The 17987-nt window shown below is 38.0% G+C and overlaps 1 protein-coding gene across 4 annotated transcripts in view; it reads left to right on the forward strand.

Moving 5' to 3' along the window:
* Positions 1 to 17987, forward strand: part of SBNO1 (strawberry notch homolog 1) — a 57191-nt gene that overhangs the window by 19079 nt on the left and 20125 nt on the right. For all 4 annotated transcript variants that reach the window (XM_055550663.1, XM_055550664.1, XM_055550666.1 and 1 more), the window contains 15 exons: positions 1172 to 1332; positions 4792 to 4925; positions 5112 to 5202; positions 6396 to 6557; positions 7553 to 7688; positions 7772 to 7877; positions 8012 to 8165; positions 8592 to 8774; positions 9595 to 9692; positions 11610 to 11761; positions 14421 to 14618; positions 14997 to 15164; positions 15263 to 15438; positions 15914 to 16045; positions 17692 to 17827. In XM_055550663.1, coding sequence (XP_055406638.1) covers positions 1172 to 1332; positions 4792 to 4925; positions 5112 to 5202; positions 6396 to 6557; positions 7553 to 7688; positions 7772 to 7877; positions 8012 to 8165; positions 8592 to 8774; positions 9595 to 9692; positions 11610 to 11761; positions 14421 to 14618; positions 14997 to 15164; positions 15263 to 15438; positions 15914 to 16045; positions 17692 to 17827 — 2187 coding nt within the window. The remainder of the gene's footprint in view (positions 1 to 1171; positions 1333 to 4791; positions 4926 to 5111; positions 5203 to 6395; positions 6558 to 7552; positions 7689 to 7771; positions 7878 to 8011; positions 8166 to 8591; positions 8775 to 9594; positions 9693 to 11609; positions 11762 to 14420; positions 14619 to 14996; positions 15165 to 15262; positions 15439 to 15913; positions 16046 to 17691; positions 17828 to 17987) is intronic.

The following is a 17987-nucleotide window of genomic DNA, read 5'->3' on the forward strand; positions in this document are numbered from 1 at the left end:
AACTTTGTTTTGGAATGAAGTCTTTTAAAACCAAGAGTAAAAAAGCTTTTTCCTTTCAAGTTAATTTTGCTCATATCAGTGGTGATTATAAAATCAGAGTAAATTACAGAGATGTAAACATATATCTTAGCATTATAGTTTATACAGCTTATCTAAAACAAGCTATAAAAGCATGGGAATCTTAAAATAAAATGTGCTATTTGAATTCAGTGGCTTAAATTAACACCATTTCTTCCTCTTTTCCCCACAAGGACTGTGATTCAGTTTTTGTTGTTTTTTTTTTTTAAGTGGCCAGTATATTAAGTTGAAAATTAGTAATTTTTAGTTTATATATAAATTTTTTCACGTTTTCATTTTCTGAGGGTAATGGGAAAATGTATGGCTAGAATTTGTTTCTCATACACTCTGGGTTTCTATAAAAAGTCACTAATAAGACCACTTAAACTAAAAATCTGTTTACTAACTGTATATGGATTCTAGTTCCCTACTTTGTAGATCATTTAAAATGAACGTAACCTAGGAGTGTGCTAACAGCGGAGAACCTCGTGGTATGAATTGAGATTGTATTTTCCTAGATCTTTTTAATCAGCAAGTCTCTTTCTGTAAATTTATTTATTTTACTCTCATTTTAACTGGAGGATAATTACTTTACAATGTTGTGTTGGTTTCTGCCGTATAACATGAATCAGCCATGCTATGCTTAATCACTCAGTCATCTCCGATTCTTTGCAACTGTATGGACTGTAGCCCACCAGGCCCCTCTGTCCATGGGGATTCTCCAGGCAAGAATACTGGAGTGGGTTGCCATTTCCTCCTCCAGGGGATCTTCCCAACCCAGGGATCGAACCCAGGTCTCCTGCATCGCAGGTGGTTGCTTTACTGTGTGAGCCACCAGGGAAGCCCAAATCAGCCATGTCTATGAATCCCCTCCCTGTTGAGCCTCCTCCAACCCTCATGAGTCTCTGTTTAAACCATAGGTAGTTGGTAATTAGATCACGTTAGTTAAATTTAACAGTACTTTACATCATTCGGTGACTTTATATAGGATCCCAGGGTGTATAGTTACTTACATTTCTCTGTCACAGGAGAAATGCTATAATATTTTATGATAAGAGTGGAAGTGTTATTACTCAGAATAATTAAAATGAAGTATTTTTAAACCTTTGTTTAGTAAAAATTGGCCTACGTCACCCAGATGCCGTAGTTGAGACTAGTTCTTTATCCAGTGTTACTCCTCCTGATGTTTGGTACAAGACATCTATTTCTGAAGAAACCATTGATAATGGCTGGTTATCAGCATTACAGCTTGAAGCAATTACTTATGCAGCCCAGGTAAGCCATAATATTTTTTAACTAGGTACAGTTTTTATCTTTAATCTTAGTTCACAATATATACTAGTTTTAATTAAAAGTTTTCCTTGAATGAAAAACTTGTGAATGTGATTTTTTTTAGTTTTATGAAATGGATAGGATTTATGAAACAGATAGTTTTATGAAATGAAAAGGATAGCATGGATTTGGTGACTGCATTTATAGTGGAAATGATAAATTGTCATAGCCTTTCTGGGGCTCACTGGGAACATGTATTAAAATTAAAAATGTGTATATTCTTTGACCTAACAGTTCCGTTACTGGAACTGGGAGTCTGTTTCATGGAACTATTAGATAAGAACATATGTATCAGGCTATTTGTTGCAGCTTTTTTCCCCTAAAGACTGAAAGCTAGAATAGATTTGAAAGCTCACACCCTTGGGGAGTGATTGAATAAACTTTGGTATTACCATATGGGTGTTGTACTAGCTTTTATCTTACGCCAGTTGTCTTTGAGAGGATTTCTGATATACTCCATTTTTGTAAAATAAATATGCAACCATCCACTATATTTATGTGTTATAAAAAGGTTTGTATTTGATTGTATAGTCATTGAAAAATTATGGAAGAATGCTCACCAGTTTGTTAGCTTAGTTACCTGCTGCACGCGAGGGTAGCAAGGGAAAAAAACAAAGTCAGACCTTGAAGATAGGGCAGATTTGGTTCCAGACCACCGAAGTACAGCAAACATTGTATAAAACGAGTCACATGAACTTTTTTGTCTCCCAGTGCATGTAAAAGTTAGTGTTTACACTATGATGTCTGCTAAGTGTACAGTAGCATTGCTGCTAAGTCTCTTCAGTCGTGTCCGACTCTGTGCGACCCCATAGACGGCAGCCCACCAGGCTCTGCCATCCCTGGGATTCTCCAGGCAAGAACACTGGAGTGGGTTGCCATTTCCTTCTCCAGTGCATGAAAGTGAAAAGTTCCAGTGCATGAAAGTGAAACGTAAAAGTGAAGTCGCTCAGTCATGTCTGACTCTTCCCGACCCCATGGACTGAAGCCTACCAGGCTCCTCCGTCCATGGGATTTTCCAGGCAAGAGTACTGGAGTGGGGTGCCATTGCCTTCTCCAATAGGCAGTGGAGAAGATAACAATAGCATTATGTCCCCCCCCAAAAATGTATATACCTTAATTTAGAAATAATGCTAAAAAATGCTAATCATCACTTGGGCCTTCAGCAAATTGTAATCTTTTTGGTAGTGCAAGGTCTTAGTGTTGGTGTTAATGGCTGCTGACTGATCAGAATGGTCGCTGCTGAAGGTTGGAGTGGCTATGGCAGGTTTTTAAAATGAGATTGCAATGAGGTTTGCTTCATTGATTCCCTCTTCTTTTCACTAATCATTTCTCAGTAGCATGCAGTTCCATTTGATGACATTTTACCCACACTGGAACTTCTTTCAGAATTGGAGTCAGTCCTCAAACTGTGCCACGCTTTATCAACTAAGTTTACGTGATAGTCTAGATCCTTTGTTGTCATTTCAACAATCTTCACAGCATTTTCATCAGGAGTAGATTCCATGTCAAGAATCTTTCTCCACTGAAGTCTTGAACTCCTCAAAGTCATCCATGAGGATTGGGGTCATCTTCCAAACTCCTGTTAATGTTGATAGTTTGACCTCTTCCCATGAATCACGAATGTTCTTACTGGCATCTAGAATGGTGATTCCTTTTTCAGGAAGTTTTCAATTGACTTTGTCTAGATCCATTAGAAGAGTCACTATTTCTGGCAGTTACAGCCTTACAAAATGTGTTTCTTAACGAGTAAGACTTGAAAGTTGAAATTACTCTTGGGTTCCTGGATTATAGAATGGCTGTTGTGTTATAAAGTGGGCATGAAAGTGACATTGGTATCATTGTGTGTCTCCATCGGAGCTCTTGGGTACATCATCAGTGAGCAGTATTTGAAAGGAATCTTTTATTCTGAGCAGTAGTAGGTCTCAACAGTGGCTTTCGTATATTCAGTAAACCATGTCGTAAACAGATGTACTGCTCTGTTGTTCCATTTGTAGACCACAGGCAACATAGATTGAGCATAATTCTTAAGGGCCCTAGGATTTTTGGAATGGTAAATGAGCATTGGCTTCAGCTTCAGGTCACCAGCTACATTAACCCCTCATAAGTCAGCCTGTCCTCTGAAGCTTTGAAGCCAGGCATTGACTTCTCTTAAGCTGTGAATACCCTAGATGGCATCTTCTTCAAATAGAAGGCTATTTCATCTGCATTGGAAATCTGTTGTTTAATGTTGCCACTTTTACCCTATTATCTTCTGGATAACTTGATTTAGCTTCTACATCAGCACTTGCTGTTTCTCCTTGTGCTTATGTTACGGAGAAGACTCCTTAAACCTCATGATCCAGCCTCTACTAGCTTCTTCTGCAGCTCTCACCTGTCTGTCTTCATAGAATTAAAGAGAGAATCCAGGCCCTGCTCTGGGTGAGGCTTTGGCTGAAGGGAATGTTATGGCTGGTTTGGTTTTCTATCTCAACCACTAAAAGTTTAATATCAGTAATAAGGCTGGTTTTCTTTCTTATTGTTTGTTCACTGAAGTAGCACTTTTAGTTTCCTTTAAGACCTTTTTCTTTTCACAACTTGGCTGTTTGGAGCAAGAGTCCTAGTGTTCAGCCTATTGTGGCTTTCAACACGCCTTCCTTACGTTATAATCATTTCTAGGGAAGATCCCTGGCTGCCCAGTGGTTAAATCTCTGTACTCCCAATACACAGGCTGTGGGTTCCATCCCTGATCAAAGAACGAAGATTCCACATGCCCTGCAGCCTGGCCTTAAAATAATCATTTCTAGCTGTTGATTTAAAGTGAGAGACGTGGTAGCCCTTCCTTCTACTTGAATGCTTAAAGAATCCATTAAGTAGTGTTATTAATTGGTCTAATTTCAATACTGTTGTGTCTCAGGAATTAGGCCAAAAGAGAAAGAGATGGGGGAAATGGTCAGTGAGTGAAGCAGTCACAGTACACACAATGTTTATTAATTATGGGCAAAGTTCATGGCACCCTGAAACAATTACAGTAGTAACATCAAAGATCACTCATCACAGATCATAGTAACAAACATAATAATAATAAAAAAAGTTTGAAGTATTATGAGAATTACCAAAATGTAATACAGACATGAAGTGAACAAATGCTTTTGGAAAAATGGCACCAATAAAATTGCTTGATACAGCATTTCTGTCAATTCGTTTAAAAAAAAAAAAATGCTGTTTCCCAGAAGTGCAGTTAACAGTGCATGCAGCAAAATGAAACAGAGTATTCCTGTATAGTAAATATAGTTTCCACACTAAGCTAACTGTATGTCATTTGTATAAAAATAGACAATGTTAATATATTGCTAAAATAATATGAGAAACCGATCACCAAAATATCTAAAGGAATAGATTAATTATCAGCATTTTCATTTTCAGCAACATGAAACGTTCCTACCTAATGGAGATCGTGCTGGCTTCTTAATAGGCGATGGTGCTGGTGTAGGAAAAGGAAGGACAATAGCAGGAATCATCTATGAAAATTATTTGTTAAGTAGAAAAAGGGCTTTATGGTAAGTGCTCAAGACTGTCTGTGGGAACTTTCATTTGCAAATGACCAGCATATGGGGATGGGTCTTAATGAGTAGATGTATTTTTTAGAAGTGTCAAGGCCTGATTTTATTTATTCCTGAATACTGCTAGAATGATAGGATTTGCATTTAATTTGTGTATTTTTCTTTTCCCTTTCTTTTTTATAGGTTCAGTGTTTCAAATGATTTAAAGTATGATGCCGAAAGAGATTTGAGGGATATTGGAGCAAAAAACATTTTGGTCCATTCATTGAATAAGGTATGAAAGTCTTCTATTCAGTTGGTCATTCAGTAAATATCTGTGAGACAAGAATGATAGTTTCCACTTTGTAGGGTTGTTAAGAGGATTAAATGAGTTATTTCACAAGAAGTATAGTGAGTGCTAGCCACATCTGTTGATTTTTGGTTTAGATAATGTGCCAGGTAGGGTTATGTAGTGGCAAGTAAGAAAGGCATTCTCTCTCTTTATGGAGTGTATTCTCTCAATCTTCAGGGTTTTTTTTTCATTTATTGTTTCTGCTTATAAAACTACTATTTATGGATGAAACTAATACACTGAGTATAAGAGTGCAGTGTAATAGAGCTGTATGGACAGGTAGTATAGTATGTCCGTTGCATCATGAATTGTGGTTTGGAGACTGGTTTAGATATTTGTATATTCAGTGAACTTGTATACCTGTACCTGTGTTAATGTTAAAACAGTTCTGTCATTTGGAAGAAAAGTTGCACTTTCTAGAAGCACAGTTTAATGTTCATTTAGCAAGTTTTTATTGGCCTCCTACTAGGCACCAATTCCTGGAGCCTAGTTTGCCTAGGCTAACAAACCTAATTCCTGCAGGCACTTCTCTGCAGGCCTTTGACAGTGAGTAAATGTACATCTAGTCCTAAGTGAGTAAATGTACAGACTAGTCCTAAGTTGCTTCAGTGTTGCTCTGCCCATCGTGACTTTTTTGAGGATGAGATTTACTGAATGGGTTGGTAGGTAAAAGTATTATGTCTTAGATAATTACCAACAGTTCAAAACTAAAACATGTAATGGGCATCTAGCAATATTTTTAATTTCTGAGTCAGTATAATTGAGGAGGGCTGCAGTGACTATGGATCATAGTTCTTATATATCCCTCAGATCTTAATTACAGTGCTTTGCATATAGAAAATACATAGTAAATATTGGTAGAATGAATATTGTGCCTTTTTCTTGGGGAGAGTTTGGTTTGTAATGTTTTTTGAGGATAGACTTTGAAAACTGGATCCTTATAATTTTATATACATCCACACATGCGTGTGTATGTATGTATGTACTTGTGTGTGAGAAATTTTGTGTATGATTAAGAGGTCCTTTGACTTTCCTAAAGCCCATCATGGTACCATCATTTCCCTGCTGTATAGATTTGGGTGGGATAAATATTTGAGAGACAGAAGTGTATTAAGTTCTTCCCTTTTCTTTTTCAGTTTAAATATGGAAAAATTTCTTCCAAACATAATGGGAGTGTGAAGAAGGGTGTTATTTTTGCTACCTATTCTTCCCTTATTGGTGAAAGTCAGTCTGGCGGTAAATATAAAACGAGGTTAAAACAACTTCTGCATTGGTGCGGTGATGACTTCGATGGAGTGGTATCCTTTCCAACAAATTTTATATTTTTTAATGACATGAAAGTTAATGTAGTATATGGGAATTCTGAAGTTAAGTAAAAAGACTGCTGGAATGAGAGCTTTAATGATTACATAGCTTGCAAGGGAGTCAGTTGATTCTGTTTTGTAGCTGTCATATATGAGGCCACTGTTTAGTTCCTGCTTTAGGAAAATGTTAATAGGTACGGGACATGCTGAATATGCAGCCTTAAAATAGAATGTGGACCTAAATACCCAGAAGCACCCAGCTTTGTAAGATTTGTAATAGATTAATATGATTGGAGCCAATGGTTCTAATGGAGTGGTGGACCCAAGAACTGTATCAGTGCTGGCAAAATGGCAGAATTCATACAGCATCAAAGTTGTCCTGTGAGAGCTTTGGCACCTAGTGATGTCTGAAGAAGTTACAAAATTCCTTTCAGCCACCTGAAGGACAGTATAACAGCAGTTAATCAAAAAGAAAAACCACAGGCCCTCACCAACTCCCCATTTGATTTAAGCAGTCTTCATTTTCCACAGTAGTAACTTTTTTTTTGTATCTAGAAAAAGATTTAAATATCTAGTTAAGATTAGTGCCAAATTCAGTGAATGCTTCTGTGGCTAGCACAGGGGCAGAAATCAAGGAGAAGAATCACATAGAGGGCTTTATTTATATTTGTAACTTTAAAAAAGGAAACAGTCTGCAGCAGATAACAGTAAAATGTTAAGGTTTGATGAAACCAGATGATAGGTGTATGGGTGTTAGTAAAAAAAAAACAAAAAGTTCATGTGCAGGGGCTTGTTACCAACAGCATCCCTCCCCATGATAATCCTGATTTATTTTCACTCCAGAGTTGTTTTTCTGTTGTTTGTTTGTTTGTTTACTCTTTAGGACTCTTGCATGTTTCCCCAGGCCTTAGGGAAATAAAAGTTAAGTCTTTCTGAGATTAGAGACACTTGGTACTAAAGTGACATATTCCTTAATTTATTCTTTACAGATAGTTTTTGATGAATGTCATAAAGCAAAAAACTTATGTCCTGTTGGTTCTTCAAAGCCAACCAAGACAGGCTTAGCAGTTTTAGAACTTCAGAACAAATTGCCAAAAGCTAGAGTTGTCTATGCTAGTGCCACTGGTGAGTATTTATTTAAAAGATAAAGGTATCTTTTTACATGTTACTTTTTCAGCTGTAATATGTTTTGTTTGGGGGTTTTTCAGGTGCTTCTGAACCACGAAATATGGCCTATATGAACCGTCTTGGAATATGGGGTGAGGGAACTCCATTTAGAGAATTCAGTGACTTTATTCAGGCAGTAGAACGGAGGTAATGGAATTTACAGTGTACATTATTTGTTCTCAGTAGCAATCTAAAAGAGGTATTTTGCTAAAATCTCTTCCATGTATGTTAAAGCTCTACTATATTTAATGATAGTTACTGTGTGTGTTAATTTTATTCAGAGGTGTTGGTGCCATGGAAATAGTTGCTATGGATATGAAGCTTAGAGGAATGTACATTGCTCGACAGCTGAGCTTTACTGGAGTGACCTTCAAAATTGAGGAAGTTCTTCTTTCTCAGAGCTATGTTAAAATGTATAACAAAGCAGTCAAACTGGTAAGCCTTTTTTCCTTAACTCCTAGTATTTTTAATGTACCCAATGATGTTTTTGTTAGTTTTGTCCAGTGTAATGTCTGTCAGCTCACAGTATATTTCTGCCGTAAAATAACAAGATAAATTACTGGATCCTTATTTTCCCAGTTTTCTCTGTTACAGTAACTTAAATAACCATTTATAGCAGAGCATGCGTAGCTTTAAAAATCAACATAACTGTTTCCTAAAATTACTGTATTAGTTAATAGGAATTTTGAGACAGCTCTGTGTGAGTGTCCTAAAAAACATTTGTTTAGAGGTTCCCAGGTTACTGAAAATGCTTCATTGAATTAATGTTAAATGGTGTCTTACACATTCTTTTATTGAATTAGTCATATTGAAGTAATTCACACTCGAAGATTGAAATATCTGTTGATTGTGTGCCTTCAGTGGGTCATTGCTCGAGAGCGGTTTCAGCAAGCTGCAGATCTGATTGATGCTGAGCAGAGAATGAAGAAATCCATGTGGGGTCAGTTCTGGTCTGCTCACCAGAGATTTTTCAAATACTTGTGCATAGCGTCCAAAGTTAAAAGAGTTGTGCAACTAGCTCGAGAAGAAATCAAGAATGGAAAAGTAAGTTGGAGAATGCATTAACAGATGTGTCTTTGGTTTTGTGTTTTAGTCTTTTGGGTGTTGAGGTTTTCTACTTATAAAAGCCTTTGTTTCTAAAGGATAGTTGTAAGAGTATTAACAGTGAGACTTTAAAAAATACATTTTTATGACAATAAAAGCAATATGTATTTATAAAGAATTTGGATAGCTCAAAAAGGTGGTATAAACAAACAAACATCACTATAACTTGGCTGTCCATAGATGTAACCACTGATATCATGGATATGTAATACTGCAAAGGTTTTTCGTTTTTGGTGAATATATATCTACTTAAAGCACAAAAAACTGGAGCAGGGCCTTCAGTAGTGTTCACTGCTGTAATACTATCTATCACCTGGCTAAGTGTTTTACATATAGCGCATTTCAAATATGCAAAATAAAGACATTGGTACACGTGTACAAAATGGGTAATTCTTGTTTGAAATCTTTTTTAATTTATTTATTTTTGACCATGCTGTGTGTGTGTTGCTGCATGGGCTTTTCTCTGATTGCAGTGCTTGGGCTTCTCACTGCCGTGACTTCTTTTGTTATGGAGCGTGGACTCTAGGGCATGTGGGTTTCAGTAGTTGTGGCTCAAGGGCTTAGTTGCTCTGTGGCATGTGGAATTCTCCCGGATCAGGGATAGAACCAATGTCTGCTACATTGTCAAGTGGATTCTTTAGCACTGAGCTACCAGGGAAGCCTTGCAATCTTTTTTTAAAACTAAATGTGTAAAGTATGTTGTAAGAAACCACATACATATTTTTATTTATAATTAATAACATTCTTTTTTTTCCTCCAGTGTGTTGTAATTGGTCTGCAGTCTACGGGAGAAGCTAGAACATTAGAAGCCTTGGAAGAGGGCGGGGGAGAATTGAATGATTTTGTTTCAACTGCCAAGTAATGTTTATAGTTTTGAGTCTTTACTAAGATTAGTTTAAATGTTAGCATTTCCTGGAGACAAAATTTTTGCCTTTTAAATTTAAGTTTTTCTGATCTGAGTTTTCATAATCCTGTGTATCCGTAGCAATATATCTATTGAAAAACAGTAACATAGAAATACTGAAATGTTAAGTATTTTAACATTGTATGTCCAGTATTTGGACTGATGAAGAGCTTGATTTCTGTTTTGTACATCTTGGAATTCTGACAGCTTGGTTTAAGTTTCAGTTTTGTCTTTGCTTTGTGTATTTGAAAGCACAAATATGCAAAGCTGTATAATAATGGTTTCGTTTGTCCCAGTTTATTATGCTTTCATGTCAGCATTGCAGATAATTCTTGAAAAGTCAAAAGAATTTTAAGAAAGGCTTTAGACGTTACTTTTTGCTTTGTGTAACCAAACAATTCCAACTCTGGGAGTAAAACTAGTAAAATAACTTTTGCCACCATGATATCTTTTGCCTTAGGGGATACATTCAAGTGGCTCCTTTTAAGACATAATTTAAAACTCCTTTAAATTCAGAGCATGCACCTGCTAATCTGTATCTTGCCTAGTACTGCCTCTGAGATGATAGGTACTACATGGCTAGTGCAGCAGTTGAAATGGCTATTCCAATATGAGATGACTGTCAAGTATGAAATATGCACCAAGTTTCAAAGACTTAAGGAAATAGAATGTAAAACATTTCATTGTGACATTTTATAGTGCAAGGTTGTTTTCTCTAACTTTTTAATGTAGCTCCTGAAAGTGAAAGTCGCTCAGTCCTGTTCGACTCTTTGTGACCCCATGGACTGTATAGTCCATGGAATTCTCTAGGCCGGAATACTGGAGTGGGTAGCCTTTCCGTTCTCCAGGGGATCTTCCCAACCCAGGGATTGAACCCAGATCTCCAGCAATGCAGGCATGCAGGCACATTCTTTGCCAGCTGAGCCAAGAAGGGAACCCACGAATACTGGAGTGGATAGCCTATCCCTTCTCCAGCAGATCTTCCTGACCCAGTAATCGAACGGGGGTCTCCTGCATTGCAGGCAGATTTTTTACCAACTGAGGTTATCGGGGAAGCCCTAATGCAGCTTCTTTGCTACGTCGCTTCAGTTGTGTCTGACTCTGTGCGACCCCATAGACGGCAGCCCACTAGGCTCCTCTGTCCCTGGAATCCTCCAGGCAAGAATACCGGAGTGGGTTGCCATTTCCTTCTCCAATGCATAAAAGTGGAAAGTGAAAGTGAAGTTGCTCAGTCGTGCCCGACTCTTAGCGATCCCATGGACTGCAGCCTACCAGGCTCCTCCGTCCATGGGATTTTCCAGGCAAGAGTACTGGAGTGGGGTGTCATTGCCTTCTCCTAATGCAGCTTCTAGAAAGTGTAAAAGTTGTGCTTGGTTTACATTACATTTCAGTTGGATAGTCTTGCCTAGAATACTGAAATTCTTCTGACCTGGATTATCAGTGTCTTATAAGATTGAATAAACTATTTTTTTGTTTTTGTTTTTCAATAAGACATAGATTTAATTATTTTTAACTCTTTCACATACCTGAAAATGGAAATACATGTGAAATAAATTGGTTAAAGGATTGTTAAAGTCCTTTATATTCAGAGTCCAACTGTTCTGAGTCACCTTTTGACTCAGTCCCTTATGTTCAGTTTTTCCACATGGAGTCCTCCTGTGCTGCAGCATTTCTGAAAAAGAAACCATTGGTGCTGAGTTCCTAAGCTGGCTTTATAATTACATGAAGCTAACCAACTTGTGGTATCCAATTTGGAGATGCTGCTAATAAAGTGTACTTATTTTAAGCAAATACTTTCAGTAATATTTTATATATAATAATTTTGCATACTGAGCCACTGACTGTCACTTTTTTATCTCTTGTATGAACAGAGGAGTGTTACAGTCACTCATTGAAAAACACTTTCCTGCTCCGGACAGAAAAAAGCTTTATAGTTTGCTGGGAATTGATTTGACAGCTCCAAGTAACAGCAGTTCACCAAGAGATAGTCCTTGTAAGGAAAATAAAACAAAGAAGCGGAAAGGTGAGTACTTTCCTTTAAATGGTGCTAGAAATAATATAAACTTGAGCATTTTGATACAAGCTGTATTTTGGGTGTGTACTGCCTTCAAAAGACGCTTACTCCTTGAAAGGAACGTTATGACCAACCTAGACAGCATATTAAAAAGCAGACACATTACTTTGTCAGCAAAGTTCCGTCTAGTCAAGGCTATGGTTTTTCCAGTGGTCATGTATGGATGTGAGAGTTGGACTATAAAGAAAGCTGAGCGCTGAAGAATTGATGCTTTTGAACTGTGGTGTTGGAGAAGACTCTTGAGAGTCCCTTGGATTGCAAGGAGATCCAACCAATCCATCCTAAAGGAGATCAGTCCTAGGTGTTCATTGGAAGGACTGATGCTGAAACTGAAACTCCAATACTTTGGCCACCTGATGCGAAGAGCTGACTTATTTGAAAAGACCCTGATGCTGGGAAAGATTGAAGGCTGGAGGAGAAGGGGACAACAGAGAATGAGATGGTTGGATGGCATCACCGATGCAATGGAGATGACTTTGAGTCATGGTGATGGACAGGGAGGCCTGGCATGCTGTGGTTCATGGGGTCCCAAAGACTCAGACATGACTGAGCGACTGAACTGAACTGCCTTCCTTAAATTGGATCATGTAGTGTTTGGTTTGTTTTTAAAGGAAGTGTCTTTTATTTATTTGACTGCGTGTCTTTGTGGGATCTGAGTTCCCTGACCAGGGATTGAATCTGGGGCCAAAAAGCACGGAGTCCTAACCAGTGGACCGCCAGGGAATTCCCATGGCCCATGTCATTTTGAATGCACAAGTAATCCCCATTTTATATTGGGGCTTTAATAGTTTGGTGCTAGGCACTGTGTTGAGCACTGCCCACACATGGTCTTGTTTAACTGCAAGGGATCCATATGAAAGGCTTTATTTTTTCAGTTTTAATAAACAGGAAATTAAGGCACAGAAAGAGGTCAGGCGATATCCTTAGGTTCACACAACTACTGGATGATAAACGGGGAACCAAAATCTGGACCTTTCTGTTGTTGATGCTGTGCGTGTGGGTGTGTGAGAGTATGTGTGTGCATGCAGGCGTGCTCAGTCTCTTCAGTCGTGTCCCATTCTTTGCAACCCTATGGACTGTAACCTGCCAGGCTCCCCTTTCCATGGGGATTCTCCCGGCAGGAATACTGGAGTGGGTTGCCATGCCTTCCTCCAGGGCATCTTCCTGACCCAGGAATCAAACCCACGTCTCCTGCATTGCAGGCAGATTCTTTACCCACTGAGCCACCTGGGAAGCCCGTGTGTTTATATAGTCCTCTTTAAAGAGACTTTTGTTAGTTTATTACTGAATTATTAGGCATACACTTATTTATGTTTGTTACACATTTTGTAAAAATTGCAAAGTTGGATTTGTGTTTAGGTGCTTACTAAACTCTTTGCCTGGATAAGGCAGTGGCACCCCACTCCAGTACTCTTGCCTGGAAAATCCCATGGATGGAGGAGCCTGGTACGCTGCAGTCCATGGGGTTGCTAAGAGTCGGAAACGACTGAGCGACTTCACTTTCACTTTTCATGCATTGGAGAAGGAAATGACAGCCCGCTCCAGTGTTCTTGCCTGGAGAATCCCAGGGACAGGGGAGCCTGGTGGGCTGCCGTCTACGGGGTCTCACAGAGTCGGACATGACTTAAGTGACTTAGCAAGCTCTTTGCCTTTTAGAAGTTAACATCTCAGGCTCTCTCTAAAATGCTGATAAGAACATACATGATGCTGTGTGTTCTAAATACAGTGCCTGACACTTTAACCTTAAATTTTCATCTGTTGCAAGAAATGCTTTTTCCTTTATATTTTTAATATGCCTGAAAGCAGGTTGGGTATTATAACTGGCATTATTTTTTATTTTGGTGACACAAAAAGTAATGCTGTGACCTAAAGTCAGTGACCTGTTAGAGTGGTCAGTGGATGGCCTTGTTTCCCTTTTCTAAATTATCTTCTCACCATTTCGTTAGTATGTGAACCTTTTTAATGTTCTTCTCAGTTTTGATTAGTTTACTCTAGATATCGTCTATGAATTTCCAGTAAGATAATTCAGATTAGCACCTTGTTTAACTTTTAAAAATGCAGTTTTGTAGATTTTGGGGGTAGTATTCCATAAAGTATTTAAGTAGTTTAAAAACCTGTAATTATTAGGCCTTGTCTCTCAACCTGATACACACATTCTGACAATGCCAGAGATTGTTTCATCTTTGTTGTCCTGAATTTTAAAACTTGTGCGTTTGAAGGCTGTCTTGAGTTAATACTTATGTACATAATTTCTCCTAAAAATAATTGTATATAACCTGATTTTTTACAGGAGTCCAAAAGGCTATAATTGTTCATGAATTTTTCATTGTTCTTGTATGCTGCTGCTGCTGCTGCTTAGTTGATTCAGTCATGTTTGACTCTGTGCAACCCTGTGGACTGCAGCCTGCCAGGTTCTGTCCATGGGATTCTCTAGGCAAGAATAGTAGAATGGTGTGCCTTCCCCTCTTCCTTGTTCTTATATACTTATGCAAATACTTTTCTTCTGTAGTTTTCTTTTGAATTGGTTAACTGTGCTTATGAACTAAATATAATTTCCTAACTTTTACCACAGTGCATTTTGACTCTCTTGTTTGGGTTTTGTGGGCAGGTGAAGAAATAACTCGAGAAGCCAAAAAAGCACGAAAAATAGGTGGCCTTACTGGTAGCAGTTCTGATGATAGTGGAAGTGAATCTGATGCCTCTGATAATGAAGAAAGTGACTATGAGAGCTCTAAAAACATGAGTTCTGGAGATGATGATGATTTCAACCCATTCAGAGATGAGTCTAGTGAGGATGATGAAGATGGTAAGTTCTTTAATATTTTAAATATAAACTAAAGGGTCCTTATTTCTGTGTATTTGAAATGGGATATTGTACTAAAACCTTTTCTTTTCCTATAAAAATTATCAGACAGATTCTAATCTTTGCTTTGTGGGAGCTCCAAGCTTGTCTGTTTTCTGGCAGTTGAGCTCATTTATGAAAGGTCATGACGTCAATTTTGTTCAATTATGTTTAACCTCAAACCATGGCATTTACCTCATGGTGTATGGATGTACTGGACTGCTATAGTTGGTGGTGGTTTACAAGTTGTCGGTCAACAATACAAAAAAACTCAATGGTGGTTTCCTTTGAAAATTCTGTGCTTGTGTTAATAGATGATTTGTGTCTTTCCTTAACTTTCAGATCCCTGGTTAATCAGAAAAGATCATAAGAAAAACAAAGATAAAAAAAAAAGGAAAAGTATAGATCCAGATTCTATTCAAAGTGCCTTATTAGCATCAGGTCTTGGATCAAAACGACCTAGTTTTTCTTCTACACCAGTTATTTCACCTGCTCCTAACAGTGCACCAGGTAACCACGTGGATGTTTGCTTTGTCTGTGAAATGTACTTTCAAACAAAACAAATATTTAAACTGTGTACTGATTTTTAACACATGTACTTTATCTAGCTAACAGTAACACCAACAGCAACAGTAGCCTTATAACAAGTCAGGATGCTGTGGAAAGGGCCCAACAGATGAAGAAAGACCTGCTTGATAAACTAGAAAAATTAGCTGAAGACCTCCCTCCTAATACCCTGGATGAACTTATTGATGAACTTGGTGGCCCTGAAAATGTTGCTGAGGTAAATATGACTTGAACACTGTTGACTCTGTCCTAGGTAATTTTCTTTTTTTGCCACTTACAAACCCTTTAGAATGAATAATATATTGTTTCCTCATAAAATTATCTAACATCCTCTCTGAGATCTGAGAACCCTTGTTCTACTCTAGTTGTCATCCTAGAGCAAGTGAGTTCCTTCCCCTAGTGTCTTGAGTATCAGCCCCAAGACTCAGATCTCTGTTATTGCCCCTGTCACACAGCCTCTGTTGTCATTGCCACATGTTGGTTTTTCTCCACTGAATTTGGACTTTTCAGAACCAGGCTTTATGTCGCAGTGTTTCATCTCCCCCGCCCGGCTCCTGGTGGGGAGAGGATGCACAGTCCACGTTGGCTTCCTTCTCCCTTTCACCTCCACCATGTTTCTCTAGTGGGAGTCCTGAACTTCCTGCACCATACTCAGATACCTTAATTGTAAGCAACATTGTTTGACTTTGCAGATGACTGGCCGCAAGGGGAGGGTTGTAAGCAATGATGATGGAAGCATATCTTATGAGTCAAGATCTGAACTTGATGTTCCTGTGGAAATACTAAATATTACAGAAAAACAAAGATTTATGGATGGAGATAAGGTATGTTTTTCTAGGATGCGTTTTGGTGAAAAGAATTATGCCCGTGCATTTCAGTTAATCTTTAGGTTTTTTTCTTTTAATAAAAATCATGTATGTTGAATGTTCTTTTTTTTTTAAAACTAATAGTAATTACTGAACATTTTACATGTTTTCATTATTTTCTTATAAGTTGAATGCAGTAAGTATCATGCACAGAATAAGATGCAGCTCTTTTGGGGCCTTTAAAAGTCTTTAATCAGAATATTACTATATCATGTTCTTTCAGGTCATATTAGTGGTCATATATCTAATGCTTACTTGAGTGTCAGTGTAATTTTGAATCTAGAGATATATTTAAGCATGCCTAGATTACTAGGATTCTTTAGTTTTGCTGTTTCTTATCTTGCTCTGCTATGTTCTATTAGGATGATTTACTCTGAATGAATGTAGATTACACTTGCTTATTTAATGACTGCAGAGGTTGTGGTTGCCTTCAGAGGCCCTTTCTGTATGCTCTTATTGTTAAGTAAACTTCATGAATTGTAAGAGTCTCAGATCAGTTCTTCCTCCATGTAGTTGGAATTGCTTATTAAGCGTTTGCTGATGAGTTTGCTAAAAAATAGGTAGGTGTAACACTTCAGCCTCATTCCTTAATCTGAAAGGGGTAGAATAAAATCTTATATCTTTATCCACATTTTGCTCTGTATTTAAAAAATTCTTTTACTTCTGCAAGTGGAAAACAAATGATAGTTATTACCGTTATCAAAGTTATCTTTTAAGTGTATTTAAAGCTCTTGTTCTGGAGAAGGCAATGGCAACCCCCTCCAGTACTCTTGCCTGGAGAATCCCATGGACGGAGGAGCCTGTTAGGCTACAGTCCATGGGGTCGCTAAGAGTCTGACACAACTGAGCGACTTCATTTTCACTTTTCATTTTCATGCATTGGAGATGGAAATGGCAACCCACTCCAGTATTCTTGCCTAGAGAATCCCAGGGACAGAGGAGCCTGTTGGGTTGCCATCTTTGGGGTCGCACAGCATCTGACACGACTTAGCAGCAGCAGCAGCAAAGCTCTTGTTATGTATTTTAAAGATTGTAGGTAGAGGTATCAATTATTTTATTTATTTGTTTCACTAGTAATTTAGGCCCATGTCCATTAGGAATTATGTATTAGTTGGGATCAGGTTTGGCTGTTAAGTGACAGAAAACCCACTATCACAATGACCTAAAGTGGAAGTTCATTTTTCTCATGTAGAAATTTTGTTAGGTCAGCACTGACATGACCCCTTGAAAACTAGGTCTCTTCTGTTTTGATACTTTATATGCAGACTTGGATTTTCAGGTTAACCTCCATATTCCATGACAGCTATTTTACATTCAGTCATTACTGAATGTGTTTCAGCTAGCAGAGAGGAAAAAAGAGGAAGACGTATCTTCAATTAGGGACATTTCCTGGACATTGTCCATGCGACCTGCTGGGTGGAGTGTGCCCACACTTAGCTGTAAGGGAGACGGGAAATGTAGTCTTGATTTTGAGTGTTCTTGTAACCATGCACAGCTAAAATGAAGGGTTCTATAATTTAAGGAGAATACGTGGTGGTGGATGTTTTCCTGCTTGTCTTTGTGCAAAAGTGATCTTTTATTTTTTCTCCTTCCTCTTGATACAGAATATTGCTATCATCTCAGAAGCTGCCAGCTCAGGTATTTCATTACAAGCGGATAGAAGGGCTAAAAATCAAAGGCGAAGAGTTCATATGACTCTGGAGTTACCATGGAGTGCTGATAGAGCAATTCAGCAATTTGGTAAGTCCTGCACTGAATTTCATTTCATTGGGGAAAATACTTTAATATTGGACATAGTAAAACTCGACGCGTGTGTCGGTTTTGGAGATACTTAGGTATTGCATGTACCTTAAAGAATAGAGTACATCATGAATGTATTTCTTAGTCATAAAAGCTGTAA

This window comes from Bubalus kerabau, chromosome 16 (assembly GCF_029407905.1).
Source record: "Bubalus kerabau isolate K-KA32 ecotype Philippines breed swamp buffalo chromosome 16, PCC_UOA_SB_1v2, whole genome shotgun sequence".
Taxonomy (NCBI): domain Eukaryota; kingdom Metazoa; phylum Chordata; class Mammalia; order Artiodactyla; family Bovidae; genus Bubalus; species Bubalus kerabau.